General features: G+C 45.1%; 1 protein-coding gene across 1 annotated transcript in view; it reads left to right on the top strand.

Moving 5' to 3' along the window:
• Positions 1-16,454, top strand: part of MTMR2 (myotubularin related protein 2) — a 43,001-nt gene extending 26,547 nt beyond the window's left edge. The window contains exons 7-14 of the mRNA XM_009334858.1: positions 4,842-4,991; positions 5,809-5,997; positions 6,965-7,150; positions 8,044-8,250; positions 9,845-9,937; positions 11,565-11,678; positions 13,167-13,343; positions 14,379-16,454. Coding sequence (XP_009333133.1) covers positions 4,842-4,991; positions 5,809-5,997; positions 6,965-7,150; positions 8,044-8,250; positions 9,845-9,937; positions 11,565-11,678; positions 13,167-13,343; positions 14,379-14,540 — 1,278 coding nt within the window. The 3' untranslated portion in view covers positions 14,541-16,454. The remainder of the gene's footprint in view (positions 1-4,841; positions 4,992-5,808; positions 5,998-6,964; positions 7,151-8,043; positions 8,251-9,844; positions 9,938-11,564; positions 11,679-13,166; positions 13,344-14,378) is intronic.
• Positions 16,455-18,110: the final 1,656 nt, after the last annotated feature.

The following is an 18,110-nucleotide window of genomic DNA, read 5'->3' as shown; positions in this document are numbered from 1 at the left end:
GTCTAATCCTATGCTCTGGTCATATGTACCAGGGAGCCACAGTATAGGGCTGTGGTTACTGCTTTCAGAGAAAACATACAGAAATTAATAATTCAGAAGAGGCGTTGACCTGTTTTGAGGATAAAAGAAGTGCCCAGCATTAGTATACAAGCAGAGTGGGAAAGGTAGAGCATGAGAACAGCATCCTACAGAGGATTGTTGGGTGTAACTTAAGGGAGTGAAATGAGAATTGAACTGTTAAATGTCCCATGGTTTAACTGAGGTCCTGCTTATGCTAGGTATGCCTCTACTGCAAAATGGATCACAGCTCTTTTGTGCTAAGTGGACACAAGCTGGCCTGAGTACGCGGCAGAGGGACCAGCTTGGCTGTGTCAGTGTAGGGATGCGCCTGAGCTAAATGTGCTCAGCCTCTTGGTATCTCATGGCTCAAACCATGTTTGAGAGAGGCACTGCTGGTGTTAACTCGGGACCCTCCCTGCCTTGCCCGCTGCAGCTCAGGGTGTACCTGCGTGGCTAAGCTCAGAATCGGTCTACTGGACCCCGTAGAGAGATGTGACTGTGTGTAATTCCAGCAAGGAAATTATTTTTTTCCTGTCAGTGAAAGATCCTCATGTGCTTAAGCTTAAACATGTGCTTTGCAAGGTGGTGGTTTCAGTGCCATGCTGGTGTGTCTTCAACAGTTTTTCCCTGCAAACAAAGAAACTCCATTTTCTGCAACATGCGTAGGTCAAGCGATAACTAAGCACAGGTCATTAAAGTAAGGCATGAATGACTATCCAGAGGGAAACCAAGCCTGGTTTGTGTGCGAAGATGACACACAGGCTGCGTCTCTATGGTTAGATGATACAGTCATAAGGAGTGTTCCCAAGCACCGGGGCACCTTAATCGCAAGTTCCAGGCATAGATTCAGTCCAGGCTGTTACCATCCCTCTTTTGAGTGAGTGTGTTTGAGCGTCTTTAGCCATGCACAAAGATCTCTTCCAGCAAGATGTATGCAGGTTAAGAGTATGAAGCAATTATTTATGGGCTAACACACAAAAAAGATAGCCTAGCTACTAGGCTGAGCATTAGTACTCACCACCTCGGAGAAGGCATCTGAAGAGACTTTCCTGGCCAGGCAGGCACCCGTGAGAGGAGAAGGATCAGCCTCTGCACCTCCCTCAGTTGGGGGGTTGTTGCCATCTTCCACCAGTAATGTCAACACTAGCACACAGATGACCCAGCTGTTGGTCCTCACCTAATGACTGCTTACTAAACTCCCAGTTTTTCCTTTTGGATTTTATACCATTTCATGATGATGTTTTCCCTCTTGAAACCTTGAGCTACCAGCGATCACCATCTCAACAATTCTCTTCCTCTATCTGCAGTTTTACTTTTCTTGCCTTTCTATAAATTTTCACACAGCTCTTTCGCATGGCTTTGCAGTGTCCTTGGCAGTCTGAACCGTGGTTGTGCAGCTGGGCCACATCAGAGCTGGGACCTGAAGAGGCAGCCAGGCCCTTGTGGAGTAGAGAAGAAGGAGAACTGCAAGGCCAGCTCGCCTGCTCCCAAACCTGGGCACAGTTCAGAGGCTGACGCAAGCCAAAGATCACCAGTAGGCAGTTCGGACAAACTGCCCTGTTTTGAGGATAAACAAGTTTAATAGTATGGATGTGAGGTGCAGTGTGCCAGCTGGTCTCAGTGAGAACGGTCATGGGCACATTTAATTTATGACTATAGATGTGGCCATGTTGCCTTCCTCACTTTGCTCTCTGGCAGCAACGGAACACGTGAGTTCCCCTGAAATCAGGGTCTACTAGCGGTGTTAGTTTACCTGGCGAAGACAGACCTTGTGCACCAGTCAGGGCAGCATGCTCTGGTTACTACCGTGGACACCCAGCAGCCACATTCCCTAACAGCTTCTGACCATCACACCCACTGTTAGCGAGGCATGCCTGGGTTCCCCCTGCAGGTGCACAGGCAGGCAGCTCCCAGAGCTGGTCCTGAGCCTGCAGAGGCTTTTTGAGTTACATCTGTAACAGTTTGGGTTGGTTTGATAGTAGACTTTTGGGTGCTTACAACTTTCCAGGAAGCAGTGAAATGCATCTTATATGAGGAAATACCAATGTGATTTATATCACGTTTAGCTTTTTCTATTGATTCCAGCTGGAGAAAGTGCAAATCTGAAGGAGCATGAGTAAATGCACAAGCTACACTGCATGATGGCAAACGTCCTGGGAATTCAGCTCCTCTTCTAGCCTACTTTGCTTATTTCTGCTTGCTTCAAGTCCTTAGAGAAATTATAGAATCATAGAATCATTAAGGTTGGAAAAGACCTCTAAGATCATTGAGTCCAACTGTCGACCCAACACCACCATGCGCACTAAACCATGTCCCTAAGCACCGCATCTACACGTCTTTTAAATACCTCCAGGGATGGTGACTCAACCACTTCCCTGGGCAGCCTGGTCCAAGGTTTAACCACTCTTTCAGTAAAGAAATTTTTCCTCACGTCCAATCTAAACCTCCCCTGGCGCAACTTGAGGCCATTTCCTCTTGTCCTATCACTAGTTACTTGGGAAAAGAGACCAACACCCACCTCGCTACAACCTCCTTTCAGGTAGTTGTAGAGAGCGATGAGGTCTCCCCTCAGCCTCCTTTTCTCCAGGCTAAACAACCCCAATTCCCTCAGCCACTCCTCATTTTAGTCATTTAGAAAGTCACGATCTGAATCCGGAGCCCTCTTTGGGTGGTGCTGTGATGCAAGGCTCCTGTGCCAGGGGAAAGCAGACATTCCTTGTGATTCAAAGGAAATTTGAATGCTAACACACAGCATCTTCTCTTTCTTTGAGGGATTGTCATGAATTTTCCTGGTCTGGGCTATTGCAAAGGAAAGATTTCATTCAAATTTGTCAGGGTGGCCGCTGAAAGACCTAGAGCTTTGGAGGTGTCGGTTCTGGATCGAGCAGCGTGTGCTGAAGCTGTTCTGCCCAGCACTGTGAAGAGGGTGCTTTATAGTGCCAGTGACTGCTTGATCTTCTCAGCGTGCACTGGTAGAGTTGCAGGGTAGAACAAAAAGGAGCTTTTCTTCCATGTAACTGCTTGTCAGCTCCCATTTTCCTTGCCAAGAGTGTGCCGACAGCATAGTTTTAATTCAGATTTGAGGGAGGTGAAATCTCCAAGTGTTGCTGATGGATCCATTGCAGTGCAGTCATGTACTTACTAGGACAGGACTGAGAACAATTTAGTCATTTGCCAGTAGTTCACTTCCAGATAGTAAGCAGTTTGATCACAGCTGATGGACAGCTAAGAGCAAGAGACTTGCTATTCCCTGGTTGACAGCAGAGCTGGTGGACCCAGGAGATTCCATCCTTGCTGTGTACAGCAGGTAGACCTCTGAGCATGTTTTACCCATCAGTAAGCTTGGACTGTGTATACACACTGTTTGATGCCTGTTTCTGCCACTTCTTTGGCTTCAGGCAGTGCCAAAAATAGCTTTCCTTTAGGGTTTTGGGGTACTTGTGGTCCTGGCAACTCTGCTGATTCCTTGTAGTAACATTTCCTTCCCAGGGAGGGCCCCAGGACCTCAAGCAGGGTGTGACCGGTATTAGACAGAAGGTCTGTCCTCTCCTTGTATTTCTAACCATGACCTGTTTTGACAGTGTGACTCACCGCTCTGACTGGGAACCGGCTGCACTCTGTGTGGGTCAACCATAGTTACCACAGCTCGTCTGACTTGTGTTAGATTTGTCATTTCTTTCCTGTGGGAGCCGCGACAGTGGTAATCGGTGTCCCACCACCCTCCTTAAAATGAAGTACTGTTTATTAGAACAGAAACATGTATTGTTTTAAGAGCTGATGTTCTTCTAAATCAGACTCTCTGTTTAACAGTCTGGCCATGTTCACTGCAGTAGATCTGTCTTCTCCACAGAGATGCTTTGTGTCAGTGCTCACCACTGCTGCATATGTTTGTTTAAATCTCTCCTTGCAGGCATGCAGTAGCAACACCGCCATTTTGATCTGTTAACTCCCAGCACTGGCAAAACTAAGTCTGCAGGTTGTCAGGATCCATCCCCATTGTGCTTCGGGTGTCACCTGGAGGTTGTCATCTGGGAAGCTGTTGAGTTGCTTCCCCATCAGGGCACACTGAGCTCGGTGATGTGTGTGTGTGTAGATTGCCTGCTCTCCCAGCCCAAGTCAGACTAGTACAACCAGAGAGCTTAGCCTGAGAGGAACATGGGAGTTGCACATCACTGTCCAGATCACATACAGTCATGCAGCCAGAGACATACAATTATTAGGTTTCTGGTGTTTTTAGGGGATTGCACAGCTGTGCCACAAACACTGAACAACACCCAAAACAGATTGATTTTTTGGGGGTGTTTTACTGCCTGTTCTCCCTTCTGTCTTCCCCTCCATCCTGTCTGGTAACTCCACTTTCCATCCCCAGTTTCCACCACCACATTTGAGCTAAGTGCTGAGAGAGGAGTGAGGACTGTTGTTTACCCATCCTGTCCTGCTCCTGGCTCTCCTATAAGCACCATGATGAGACCAGGAGATATGTTAAAGGTGCCCTCAGGGGGATCACCTTTGTTGCCACATCTGTAGCCTCCACAGTTCCTTTGCCATAGGTGAGCCTGCCTGCAGTCTTCTACTTTTTCTGTTCTTCAGTGACCTGAGCAAAACATCCACCTCTCTGGGAAGAGGCATGAAATGCAAGTTACCAAGATAATGCAGTCCCAGGCTCCAGCACTCAACATCCTTCATTAACAAAAGTTGCCTTGAATGTCAGGTCTGGGGATTTGACTGTGCTGAGGTCTCAGAGCAACTCATTTGCTAACCTGCTCTTGTTTCCTCTTTAGGGAGTTCCCAACGAAAGCTGGAGGTTGACCAAGATTAATGAGCGCTATGAGCTGTGTGATACATACCCTGCCATTCTAGCTGTGCCCGTAAGCATTCCTGATGAAGAATTGAAGAGAGTAGCATCTTTCAGATCAAGGGGACGCATACCAGTGAGTGTGACAAAAGAAGCCACTCTGTTGTGGTGTTGTTGCATACCTTTGGGCCATAAATAATACCAAGATCAGGCTGAGTGGATTCCGGGGAGTAAATAAATGGTCAATGGATAATAAAAGTGACAGCAACATGTTTGAGGAGTTAGGAAGCAACGTTATCTGCTGGAACTACTGTTGTGAAAGAGATGTAGACTAAACCAAAATGAGAAGATAACTTAGCACAACCCAGACCAAATCTCAGTTCAGTTCCTGGGAAACGCAAAGCAGCCCTATTTGGTTGTTTACAATTGTTTGGCCTACTCTGACTTTCAGGATAGAGGAATACTTAGTGATACTCTTGATGAAAATGCTTATTAAATGAAATGAAGACAAAACACATCGTTATGATGATTATTTCAGTGGTAACTGAAAATGTATTGTTTTACTTCTCAAGTCTATAGAAAATTAAATCTGTTCCTAAAGTGCTTAACTTTTACATGGTGTAACATAGAGTAGGACATAGCCCAATGACTGCAGAGCGAGCAAATGTGACTCACACAACATCAAGAAAACAGTCTGCAGCATATTTAAAAGCCAGACTTAAACCTATTCAGTCACCTCTTGTGAGTTCAGACTTTGGGAATGCCACCAGAATGAATGACGAAGGACAGAAGAGTTTGTTCGTTCTTTCTTTCAATTATGTTTTAATAGAATCCAGCCTTCTGGAACCAGCTAATACATGGCAGGATCCCAGAGCAAGCCATTACAGGTAAAACACTTCACTGGTTTAATGAATCCCATTTTTCCTTCATTTCTTTCTCATTTGTTTCCAAAGGTGTTGTCATGGATTCACCCAGAAAGTCAAGCAACGATCACTCGCTGTAGCCAGCCAATGGTGGGAGTGAGTGGCAAGCGAAGCAAGGAAGATGAAAAGTACCTTCAAGCCATCATGGATTCTAATGCTCAGTCCCATAAAATCTTCATATTTGATGCAAGGCCTAGTGTGAATGCTGTAGCAAATAAGGTCAGGTGTTTTTTCCTCTGTCTAAAGCTGGGAAGGTAATAACTTAGAGCACATTTCCCACCGCCATTTCAAATTATTCCTGATGATCACAAGGGGTTTTCCACTGTGAAGGGAATCATATGCAGTGATCTGATTCTCTAGACAGACTGTTACACCTGCACTGGTATCTGTAAGATATCAGTGTGACTACTAAAGGTCCATTTGGAATAATCTGCAAAGGGAAATGAGATTGGAAGGGAAAAAAAAATAATCAATAGTACTGACGTCAAACTCTAGCACCCTGGATCTTGTGTATTAGCATTTTTCACTTCACATTGTTGCAAGACTGCTTCCTCTAACAGCACCAGGGTTCCCTGTTAACAGTCCCTGTTAACCCTGATGGGAGCAGGGGTTACGAGTAGCACTTCTGAAAATCAGGCATCATGATCTTTAATTTCAAAATATAACCTGGGGATCTTTAATGTCTAGGAATGTTCTGTGTTCTTCCTGCTGTTATGTCTCATGCCATCACTCTAAGCCTTGTTTTAATGGTAGAACTGCTTTGTTGCACTAAAGCTAATTTTTTTTTCTTTAATCTGTCTTTCCCACTACTTAGGAAAGGCAATTAGTGTGTGGGATATACTCCTCTATAATAGTATGGTAAATTTGTAAATGGCAGAATAGTGAATCTAACGAGCTAGCAACTTGAATGGGGATAAATGATAATTACAGAGAAAAAGAAGGCCTGTAATGTGATATTCTTTGGTAAAAATTATAGCATTCCTTACTATTGCAGGAAAGTGACACAAAGTGTGTGCATGTACATGTTTGTTCCCAATTGTAAGATAAATCGAATGTTTTCTGCCTGCTTTAGATAGCACAATCACTGTGGTATTTTGTCAGCTGATAGTTGCTCAGGACAAACAATTGGGATAAAATATAAAATACATTTTTGCTTAGTGATTCTTATGTGGATTTTGTTCTTCAGGCTAAAGGAGGGGGCTATGAGAGTGAGGATGCCTATCAGAATGCAGAATTAGTGTTCCTGGACATTCACAATATTCATGTTATGAGAGAGTCGCTGAGAAAACTGAAGGAAATTGTGTATCCCAATATTGAGGAGACTCACTGGCTGTCTAATTTAGAGTCAACTCACTGGCTAGAGCATATCAAGGTATGCATGTCTGCATCCACTGGATGTGGCTGAGTAACCACAAGTCCGTACCAGTCTGTTCACTGGGAAATGTATCCAGAGCTAATTCCAATGCTGGATTTTTAATTAATGAGAAATTTAAAGACTTACAATTTGTTTTCAATTTAAAAACAGCTAAAACCACAGTTTCATGGAATGGGGAATTCTGAGGAGATGGGAAGAGGGACAAGAGAGGGGGTTGAAATACTGAAAGATGAGTGAATACTGAATACTTTTGGAAGCGAAGTGTGTTCCTGGGTAATGTGTAACTGTGAAAGCCCTGGTTAGAGCACAGGAGTCACAGAGCTTCCAAGCTCTTGACTCAGGGATCCTCGACATCCTGGCGTTACTGCCTGGTCCAGACCAGCAAACGCTGGGAGTTCATGCCCCATCAGCCTTTCAGGATTCCAAGCAGAGTCAGAATGAGTGGGGCAAAATGCTTCAGCTTCTACAGATGTTGGTTTTCAAATTAAGCTCTTTCTCTCCTAAAAATATCCAGCTTACATTGTCGACCTGCTAATGCAGACAGGGGCAAATCTGCTCCTGGAGCAGTTGCAAGGCGATGGCCATATTGTGTTCGTGTTCAGACGCTGAATGCTCCTGCATTTAAATCTGACCTGTCCAAGGACTGAGCTTAATGCAAGGGCTCTTCTAGAGTTGTGCCTACACTACAGTTTAGATGTGTTGTCATCTTGCTGGAACAAAAAATGTGTTCACCAATTTGCTGTCCTAGTTATAATGTAGTTGGAACTGATTTGCCATTCTCCTTGAGGCAGACAGAGCCCTTGGTTTGTCCTGTGTTGTCACTAGCCATTTTTCATTTATAGTTTCTGTTCCAAAGAGATTTTGTAACTTTTTTTTTTTCCTTGTCCTAGCTCATTCTTGCTGGAGCCCTTCGGATTGCTGACAAGGTGGAGTCAGGGAAGACGTCTGTGGTTGTACACTGCAGTGATGGCTGGGACCGAACAGCCCAGCTCACCTCTCTCTCTCTGCTCATGTTAGATGGCTACTACCGAACTATCAGAGGCTTTGAAGTGCTAGTGGAGAAGGAGTGGCTGAGCTTCGGCCACAGATTTCAGCTGGTGAGTCACTAGCCCTTGGAAGGCACTGAACAGACAGTTATTGCCCACCTTGAAGGATTTCAAAGGAGTTTAGCCTTTCCTGTGAGAAGTCTCCCAGCTGAAATTGCAGAAGAAAGGTGAATGCTGCTGCTATTGTTTTCTGCGTGTAATTCCAGTCATCTCTTAACCTCCTTGGAGGCAGTATTGGTTAGATAGGAGGAACAGGTGGTATTAAATCTCTCAGGTGCCTGCCTGGAATGTCATGTTCCCATGCTTAGGCTTAAACTAACAGTGTGCTCTGGGTTCACGATAGGCATTTCTGCTGGGAGTTGGCAGAGACCACTGGGGTATTTTTTGTCTTTCTTTCCAGTTCAGTCGATTTTCTGAGACTGCTTGGACATGGTCATCTAACAAATGCCTTGGTATTGAAGAGGCTGGGGGATTTTTGGTTATGGCCTTGACCTCACATTTTCTTCAGGCACATTTTATTTTTGGGGAGGCTTTTAATTGTTTAGGTAAAAGATCAGCAGTTTGAGACTGGACCAAGAGTAGCTCGTGGTTGTGTCCCTAGTGTCGGCAGAGGCGCAGCCTGTGGACCTGTGACACAGCAGTTTGTTACGGTTTGCACTGATGGGAATTGAGAGAGCCTTTCAGTAGTACCCTTTCAGTCTTTGTTCCTATTGTGTTTTGCTTGTAGCTGTTCTCTTGTGGTCATTGAATTTTGGCAAGGGCTAGAACAAGGTCTGTTTACAGCACATGCGATGGTGGGTTGCATAGTCAAATGCTCTGACGAAGGTGGGGAAACTGAGGCACTAAGCAACTGAGGTTCTGCTGCAGCGAAACTGTTATCTGGTGTTTGAACTATGAGTATTTTAGCTTCCCTGTCTATACAGAGAAGATAATGATATTGATTTCCTTTGGTGAGGGGAGAACAGTATTACAGAAGAGGTAAGGATCTCTGTTACTTACATGTTCTTATTCTGTCTTTTTACAGTACTTAGGGATCCTGGGTAATACATAACCAGTAATGTACTATACTAGTTATAAGGAATCAGGCCTCACATGTCTTATCCAAGGCCACACAGCACGGTCAGGGCTGGAGGCCTACTTCTGGGGATACTTTCATCACTGCCTCTCTTGAGGTGGCAGGAGATGGGCTGGGTTAGTGTTTGTACAGCGCTTGGAAGCTGCGAGGTGTTGCGTGACGGTTATCGCCACATGCCGTGCCTGTAGGTAGTGTTTAGATCTAGCACACTGTACTACTGAAGTAGCCAGGACGACAGCTGCAACTGAAGCAAAAAGCATTCTCAATTTTTTTCCTTCTGAACTTTAGCAATGAAACTGAAATCAGTGCCAGCATAGCATCTGGAGCCTCTACTCAAACACTCTTGTTTTAATTTAGCATGAAAATATCCCCATAAAAAAATTTCACTTCAAAGACAAAAGGAGTAGCTGTCCTTTACTCCTTTACCCACTGATACAGACAAAGCAAAATCAGGACTCATTTGAACCTTCTTAAAGCTGTTGGTAAAGGCTTGGCTGACTGAGAGGAGACCCCAGCAGTTGGCCCATGAAGCCCCATGTGACTCATGTTCTTTGTCCTGCTCTGTTTCAGAGAGTTGGCCATGGAGATAAGAATCACGCAGATGCGGATCGCTCCCCTGTCTTCCTCCAGTTCATCGACTGTGTCTGGCAAATGACAAGACAGGTAAATTGCTGGGTGGCACATGTGTCCACAAAGCCACTGTACCAAGACGTGGCACAGTGTGGCCGAGATCTGGCCACAGGAGTCGTTTCCAAGCTGACCTGCACAGGCCCTCCTTTCTGGGCGTCTACTCTTTTCTTGACTCTGGCAACAAGTTTCTTGGGAGTCTGTTTAGCAAAGAGCCTGAATGCACAAGTGCACAGGAAGGCCACGATGTCGGCTTGCATCAGATTAGCTAGTTAGTGGGTGCTGCTTACATACATGCTGTTATAATAAATGTGAGCTTGTGAGAAGAAGCTTGCCTCACCCTGAAATAGGGGACAGCTGCCTCATGTTTATGACGGGCAGGAACAGACACCCCAGCCATCCTCACTAGCCCACTGTGCCTTCAGAAGCATAAGTGACTTGAGCTGCTAATGTAAGTCTCTAGCGTGGTGGGTGCACACAGATCCCTGTTGCCTCTGCTCGAGCTGATCCCATAACCAAACCTGCAGGGATACTTGCATTTGCTCCATTTTAACTTCTTTGCAAGGCAAACATACTGCTCCAGATTCATACTTGAGGTATAGAGCCAGGAGCTGAGGTCCTCGTTCAGACCGAGCATGGCAGAGGCACAGTTCAGGAGAGATACCCTATGGCTGGGAGGTTTTTCCCCCAGGTATGTAGGACCTGGAATGTTTTTTGTGTCTGCTGTGATCTTTGTGCCACATTTTAAGCAAATGTCAGCCACGGTCAGGCAGTTCTTTGAAAAAATTAGGCTCATCATGGACTAAAACAGGTGAAATGGGAAAGGATGCCACTATATAGGAAGCTGTACTGTATCCAAGCAGAGGAAGAGGGAGGCTTTACCATCATCAAAAGTCACTTTCATCATGCTATCCTTGGATTGCTCCTAGAAACAGGCATCCTGACCTGCTGGTGAGGTCAGGGTGTTGCAAGCAGTGCAGCCTGGGAAGAGAAGGGTGGTTTGTGAGGGAGGAAGGCCTCCTGCTCTCCTCTCCATCGGTCCAGCGTGTCTTTGCAGTTTATTGCATGTATTCTTACTGACCCTTTGTGGAGCTTCAGTTCTCCCTGTCTTGGGTCTGATTGTTTCTGCGTTGAACGTCAACAGCAAACACAGACCCTACCCATACACCTGTTCCTCCCGCTGACCTGTGTTGCAAGATGCCTCCCTGCTGTTCCCTCTGGAAAGCGCTCTGTTGTGCACACAGGTTATTTCCATTTGGCCCCAGGAAATTTCCATTTCTTTTTATGCATTATTTCACATATGCTTCAGCCTTTTGTTCACAGTCTCGTGTGGTCTGTTGTTAGGGGCAGGCATAGCAGAGCAAGCTTCAACTTGAAGCAGCACTGAGTGTGTATAAACACAGCGGTCAAACCCTTCAGACCTCTGGCTTTTGCTCAAAATTCCTCTCTGCGCATGTAAAGCAGCTTTCCAAGAGAGAAACTCTTGCTCCTGGAAGGAGCAAATATGATCCTGAATATTCCACCAGGCAAAGAACAGAGACAAATCGTGGTTTAGAAACAAAAGAAGAGAGGCCAACTCCTTACCAAGACCACAAAGTGGGAGAAAGTTCATTCGCGATTCCTATTCTAAAATCCCAACTTAATTTTCTGGTTCTGTCTTAAGTTTCCTACAGCATTTGAGTTCAATGAGTACTTCCTGATAACCATCCTGGATCACCTGTACAGCTGTTTGTTTGGGACCTTCCTGTACAGCAGTGAGCAGCAGAGAGTGAAGGAGGTAAGAGAGCTTCTCTCCAAGGTGAAGGCATGGAACTGTGATCGCTTTAGCTGGCCAGATAATGCTAGAGAAGTTGTTTCAGCACTCAAAGACAGTGGTGGATGCAGGTCTGGGTAATGCCAAGCTCTCTTCTTAACCGCTGGGACACGGGGTATTTTCCTCTTTGTGCAAACTGCTGTCTGTTGGAGACTTTACATTTCGGAGCAATGCCATTTCCCTCTGGAAGATCCCACTGCTTTCAGCATGGCTTTCAGCTACTCACTGGGGGCTGAATAGCTCCTGCTGTCTCCCGAGTAGTTGGAAATGCAATTTTTCTTTGAACTCCAGTTTAATGTAACCTTCTCTGTGGAAACTGGTACCTTTTTGCCCTCCCTTTTCCTTGCAGTGTTCCTGTTAAAATCAGCCTAACTACCAAGTGTGTATTGTCATTCTGCACACACAGGTTACAGCAAGTAACTGGTCTCAGTGTGTGTTCTTGCTGTGCTTGCATTTTTCCAGGAGAGGACAGAGGCGCTAGTATTAGGAAGGACATGCCTCTAGGTCCTGCCACCAGCCAGCTCTGCCCTGCAGTCTGGTTGAGGTTTGTTTGCCAAGGGAGGAGCGTATAGATGTCTACCTTCAGACCATTTGAACACTGCTCTATTCAGACCCAGTCTGGAATCGGGAGGAAAAGCAGAGACACTCATTCTGTCTCACCTACCTAAAGATGAAGCATTTTGTCACCAAAAGGTTGCAGCCTAACATCACAGACGTACATTGAGGACAGTGCTGTGTGGACCTGATGTGATTATATTTGGTAGCACATCAGTTAAAAAATAATAATAAAAAAATAAATTATTGTAATACAGAAGTGATAGCATTGTACTGTAGTGAAATCGGAGTCTCTGTTTCTCTAGAGTCCACAGTGATTGAATAATTGTAATTTCCAGAGAAGAAAACCTCCGTGCTGTTTGCATGTGGGTTTGGGTTTTTTTTTTTTTAAGGCCTCAGCCTAGTGAAGTACTTAATGTAGAAAGCACTTCAACACTGGTTTCACTGGGACTATTCACGGGCCTAATTATTCCACTAGATCAGGGCTAAGTCAAATGGGGTTTTTTTGGTTTGTTTTTTTTTTTTCCCCCCCACTTAAATACTTCAGCAAGTCCTCCAGGAGCACTTTAAAGAGGTGAAGTTTAACTAAAGCATTGAGATTTCACATGCCAGTCGTCCCCTTGCTGTGCCGATGGCGGTTCCTGGTCTGTGTTGGCAGCTGGGTGGGTAAAAGAGGATGTTTCCGTTCCAGGGTGCGTGTGTGCCTGCCTGCCTGCCTCCCTGTGCTTTGATTACAATAACCACATCAAAAGAACGTGGTTTTTTTTTTTAAGCTACAAAAAGGCAACCAGCTCCGTATTAATGACAGGCATATGTATATGCTGTTATATATACTTTGTAGATAAATGCTGGGATTCGTATGGGAAATAAAGCCTCCTCCACCCCCTTCCCTTACAGAGCCTTCCAAAAAAGACCGTGTCGCTCTGGTCTTACATCAACAGCCAACTGGAAGACTTCACTAACCCCTTGTACGTGAGCTACTCCAACCATGTCCTGTATCCCGTGGCCAGCATGCGCCACCTCGAGCTGTGGGTCGGCTACTACATCCGCTGGAACCCCAGGATGAAACCCCAGGTATTCCTCTTCCAAGGATCCTGCTTTTATTTCCCTTTCTGCTAGTACTAATACTGTCATTTTGGAGCTCAAGACCTTTGAAGCTCAAGGGGTAATGTACAAACTTATGGTGCCACCGCTTAAATCTAAAAGCAAAAGCCTAAATTCAAATGCAAGTAAATGAAAGAGCAGCATCTACAGCTGGCTGGCGCGGGTGGTCGGCTGGAGGTTGCCGCCTTGTGAAATCTGCAGGAGCTGAAGATACTCAGCAGTTTGGAAAATTTCTCACTTAGAATATGGGGAAAATCATCCCAATTCTCTCTTCTTCACAAAAGAGCCTAAAACCCTAAGACTTCTTTGGATGCGGGATTCTAGATCTGAGCTTTGGGGCTGTATTTCGATTACTGGCAACAGGAACCCGCTGCTTGTTTTGGCTGCCCAAGGCACACAGGGGTCTGACTGCAACCCGTGTTATGCTCTTGACCGCTGGCAGCAGGGAAACTGGCGTGGCCAGGGCAGGCGCCTGAGACAAGCAGCCTGAACACGGCCCCGAATGCTGAAATCGCTTTTTCATAGGAAGGGACAAAAATTCCTGGATTGCCTCCATGTCCAACCGCAATTAACAGAGCTTTGCAAATCTGGGGCATTAGATACAGGAACCCAACAAATGCTTTCCAGTACTATCTGTTTAACAATCAGAACAGTGTGAAAATATTTAGATAAATCTGTATTGGGTTTTTTTCCCCAAAGCCCTGAAATTATGTGCAGGCTGAGATGCCAAGGCCAGCGTCCCCCAGAAATGCCGGAGATAAGAGTTCTGTAATTGCCGTCTTGAAATACACGTGAAGTTTTGATTAGCCACCATTGCACTCTGCGTGTTGGATAAAATGAGTATCCCAAAGCCAGAGCAACTACTTGCCCCTGGGCTGGAGACAGTGATATAACCCCCGTACCACCCCTCCTTCCCTCGTAGCTGTGTGCCAGGTCAGCGGCAACGTTTTGCAGTTCAGGCTTCCGTGCTTGCCTCCTGGCACTCAGCTACACGTTTTCTTGCAGGAACCTGTCCACAATCGCTACAAGGAGCTTCTTGCCAAGCGGGCTGAGCTGCAGAAGAAAGTGGAGGAACTGCAGAGAGAAATCACCAACCGTTCCACCTCGTCCTCGGAGAGAGCTGGCTCTCCCGCACAGTGCGTCGCTCCTGTACAGACAGTTGTATAATACAGACTTTTTTTGCCAAGTACCTTCCCAGGACCATGGGGGCAGCTTTTCTGAAACCCTCTGGATTTCCAGCGTGGTGTCTGGGAGATGCCAACCTATTTATTTCTTTCTTTCCAGGGTAATTTATTAGTACTGTAGCACTAGAGGAAGCTTAAGCAAAAACAAACAAACAAACAAGGCCCCCTATGCAATTAACCTTCTCAGTGGCTAGATCATAATACAAGCTAATTGCACTTGTCACCTAAAAGAAACCTAGAGCTCTTTCTTGGTTCACTTATGTGCTGGAAATCACTTGGCTTTAAAGAGAGACTGTGCACTAGAATGAAGTACTGTGGAGGAAAAACATCTACTTGCAAGTTTGAAAAACCTCCCCTTTGCTAAAAGGAAATACCGACTCTGACTTTGTACTGGAGCCTAGAATACAGCTGTAAAAGTCACGAAACCCTCCACTATTCAGTCTGCAGAGCAGCGTTGAGAGCACTTGCAACGTACTTAGAGCAAGCAGCAATAGCATCTGAAGCATACCACTGTTCTGGCTTTTCCCTTCACTTTGAGCTAGATCATAGGAAGCCATGTAAATGATGCCTTATTTAAAGAAAGGGCAGCTTCTACCAATAAAACATGGTGGTAGAGGAGCGACCTACGTGACTTAACTTTGTAGGACAAAATTTACTTCCATCTCTGCAGCTTTAGAGTCTCGCTTATGGTTTACATTGGGTGTGCCAGGATGCGACTTAAGCACCTTTATTTCTGAGGGGGGAAGCAGAGCATGGCTCCCCTGGGCTTTCTGCAGCTCCTCTGTCCTCCAGTGCCTCATACTCATCAGGGGAAAGGTAGTGGAATACCCAGGGGCACGTGTGAACTGCTGGGATCAGTCATTTCACTTCTCTTGGGTAAGCAAAATTAGTGATTTTAATGCTTCTGTGCAGGATCATAGTGGCATACGTAAGGTATTTCAGATTTCTGTTAACTAATGGAAGCAACTGTCTTATCAACCAAAGAAGCCTTTCTGCCTGCATTGCAACTGCTACTTAAGGTTATTCTGGTAGACTAAACAGCTTAGCCAGTTTCCGAGCCCTGTGTTTAGGTCTTTTTCCTCATAGCATACTTCAAGAATTAGCGTCACCTGACTAAACTTTAAGTCCAAATTAAATTTTAATACAAAATTTTACTGTAGAAGTGGAGATAAAAAACACACTTGATGAAACTGTGACTGCCCCATTGCTCTTCCAAACAGGTAAGTACGGGGTGTAGAAGATAGGGCTCACAGCAAAGGAAGTTATGTATGTGCAAGGATCTTTCTTTACTCCAGGCTGCTTTTCACCTCTATGCTAAGGAAGAGGGGCACTGCTTGGTCTGGGTTCCTGTGTTGCTCTTTTACGATAGGATCCCATACTGTGGTCACCTGTTTAATACACCCATCAGCATGCTTCTTTCTTTACTCAGCTGCTCTTCCACGATAGAGAAGTTATTTTCTGAGAGAGTACAAGAATGGACCAATTTACACATGCGAAATTGCCTTTCAAAAGCCACATTCCTTCCGAGGCAGTAACAATAATTTCCCCCTGCAGTCTCCGTTTCTGCCCGCTCTACTGCAGTCAGTGTCTCAGTCCTTACACAGAAATCCACAGCCACCTTCCGACAGAACAAGTAACAGGCTGTATGGCATCACTGCATTTGTTATAGGGTGGCCCGAGACATTATGGTTTGACAGTGCAAAGAATCCACACAAAATACCTTCTGAAGGACTTGGATTTGCTTTAAGGTTAAAGGGCAGATCTGCTCTTATGTACAATCACTATATATGATGGTTCACAGCATTATTCTCCATTAGCAAATCGACTATGTGTGTATAGTTTGTTCCTTGATGAAGGCTGTTCAGTTTCCTTAAGACTAATAAAAATTGATAAATGGGTAAAGTTCCTGTGCTCTTATTTTCAACTATGTGGTTCTCCAACGGATGTGTAGGACATGCAAACATTAATAAAATAGTACTGAAAAATTTAGTATGTCAAATTCAAGTCTCTCATTCTTCTGCAGATGGTCTTGCAAGATGCTAATGTTCAAACTCTGAAATTTAGAATGACAGGAAAACAAAATTCATCTTTGGACAAGTTTCTCTTATCCTTTACAGACCAGTATTAATACAGATACAGTGCTTAGCTGCTCAATAACACAAAAATACTGTCACAATAAAAAAAAACAACCAAATAATTTCTGTACTTTACAGTGCATTAGCACAGTAACTTCTGTGTAAAAGGAGGATTCACATTTTCTATGTATGTAACTCATGTTAAGCCCAAGTTCACTGGGATGATTTGGGATCAACTCAATGCCTGCTACTCAGTGCTCTCACCCCTAGGAGGCTGAATTCCAACTTGGCACCTCATTCACTGTACGCAGCGCGTACGGAGCCTAAAATACTCCTAAGCCCTCCATCATTAAGGAGCCACATCTTCAGCTCATCTAAGACAGCCTGAGGTAATGCTGACGTTAACCCATCTTTGAGCAAGCTGCTCCCCAGAGATCCTTGCCAAGCAAAACTACCGAGAGTAGTTTCAGCTACTGATGTTTAGGAACCTCTGGGATGAACTGCTCTCCAAGTGGTTACTCCAGCTACCTGGAGCCCATGTCTCTAACCTAAATGAAGTTAAGGGGGATGGCTCCAGGCCCGGTTAACAGCTTCTGACTTCTCCCCTCACAGCTAAAACCTTCTGTGCCTCGGAAGCAAGGAGGCAAGCAGGGTGGATCACCTACAGATAATTAAAACTCAAGTCCCTTCTGCCTGCGTTGCCCATTAGCCATAGGCAAGGGCGGACAACGCTCAGCCTCACCTTACCTGTGGTTTGCTAGCAGCTTGCATTCATCATCCCGACCAGGGAGATGTCACGTCACCACAAAAAGCACACTGGATGAGGCACAGTGCTGCAGCAAACACTGAGTTAATTTGGAGGAAGGGCAGGTTTCCCACAATTCATTCAACAGCTGGCTTTATTATTTTTCAACTGTATAAACGGATAATCTGGGTCTTCTATACATTCCATTAATAGGAAATTCTTTACATTATTAACATAATAAATAACATTTACTCAGCTGTGCAAGTCAAGAGTGCAAAATGAATTGCACCACTACCAAAGTAGACAGCTCATCAAAGCACATATTTCAAGTTAAAAGCAAGATGCCAGGATCGAATGGCATGATTGAGGCACTTGCAGTTTAAAACACTTGTGGTTTATCTCATCTCACTCCTTTACCACCCAAAGCTGTGGACAAGGAGACGGGATGGTATCCCCTATCCTATAGCTTTTTCCTTAAGTAGGACTTCTGTAGAAAAATTTCACTCTTCAGACTTGAAAAGAATTCAATCAATCATTATGCAAAATCATTCCGAAAAGCTATTTTGCTCCTTTTCTTGAGTTCTCAAACATCCACTGCCATTAATGCTGACTAATGCGGTATAGCAGAACAAGAACTAGGAAAGCTTTTTGAGGAGCGCTCCGTAGAACACCTCTGACAGGTTTACCTGTTCTCCCCCTTAGACACTCTCGGAGTTTGAGTAATTGCAGCTGC

Source organism: Pygoscelis adeliae, unplaced genomic scaffold (genome assembly GCF_000699105.1).
Source record: "Pygoscelis adeliae isolate BGI_AS28 unplaced genomic scaffold, ASM69910v1 Scaffold141, whole genome shotgun sequence".
NCBI lineage: Eukaryota > Metazoa > Chordata > Aves > Sphenisciformes > Spheniscidae > Pygoscelis > Pygoscelis adeliae.
The sequence above is the reverse complement of the archived record's forward strand: the minus strand, read 5'-3'. Positions and strand labels throughout refer to the sequence as shown.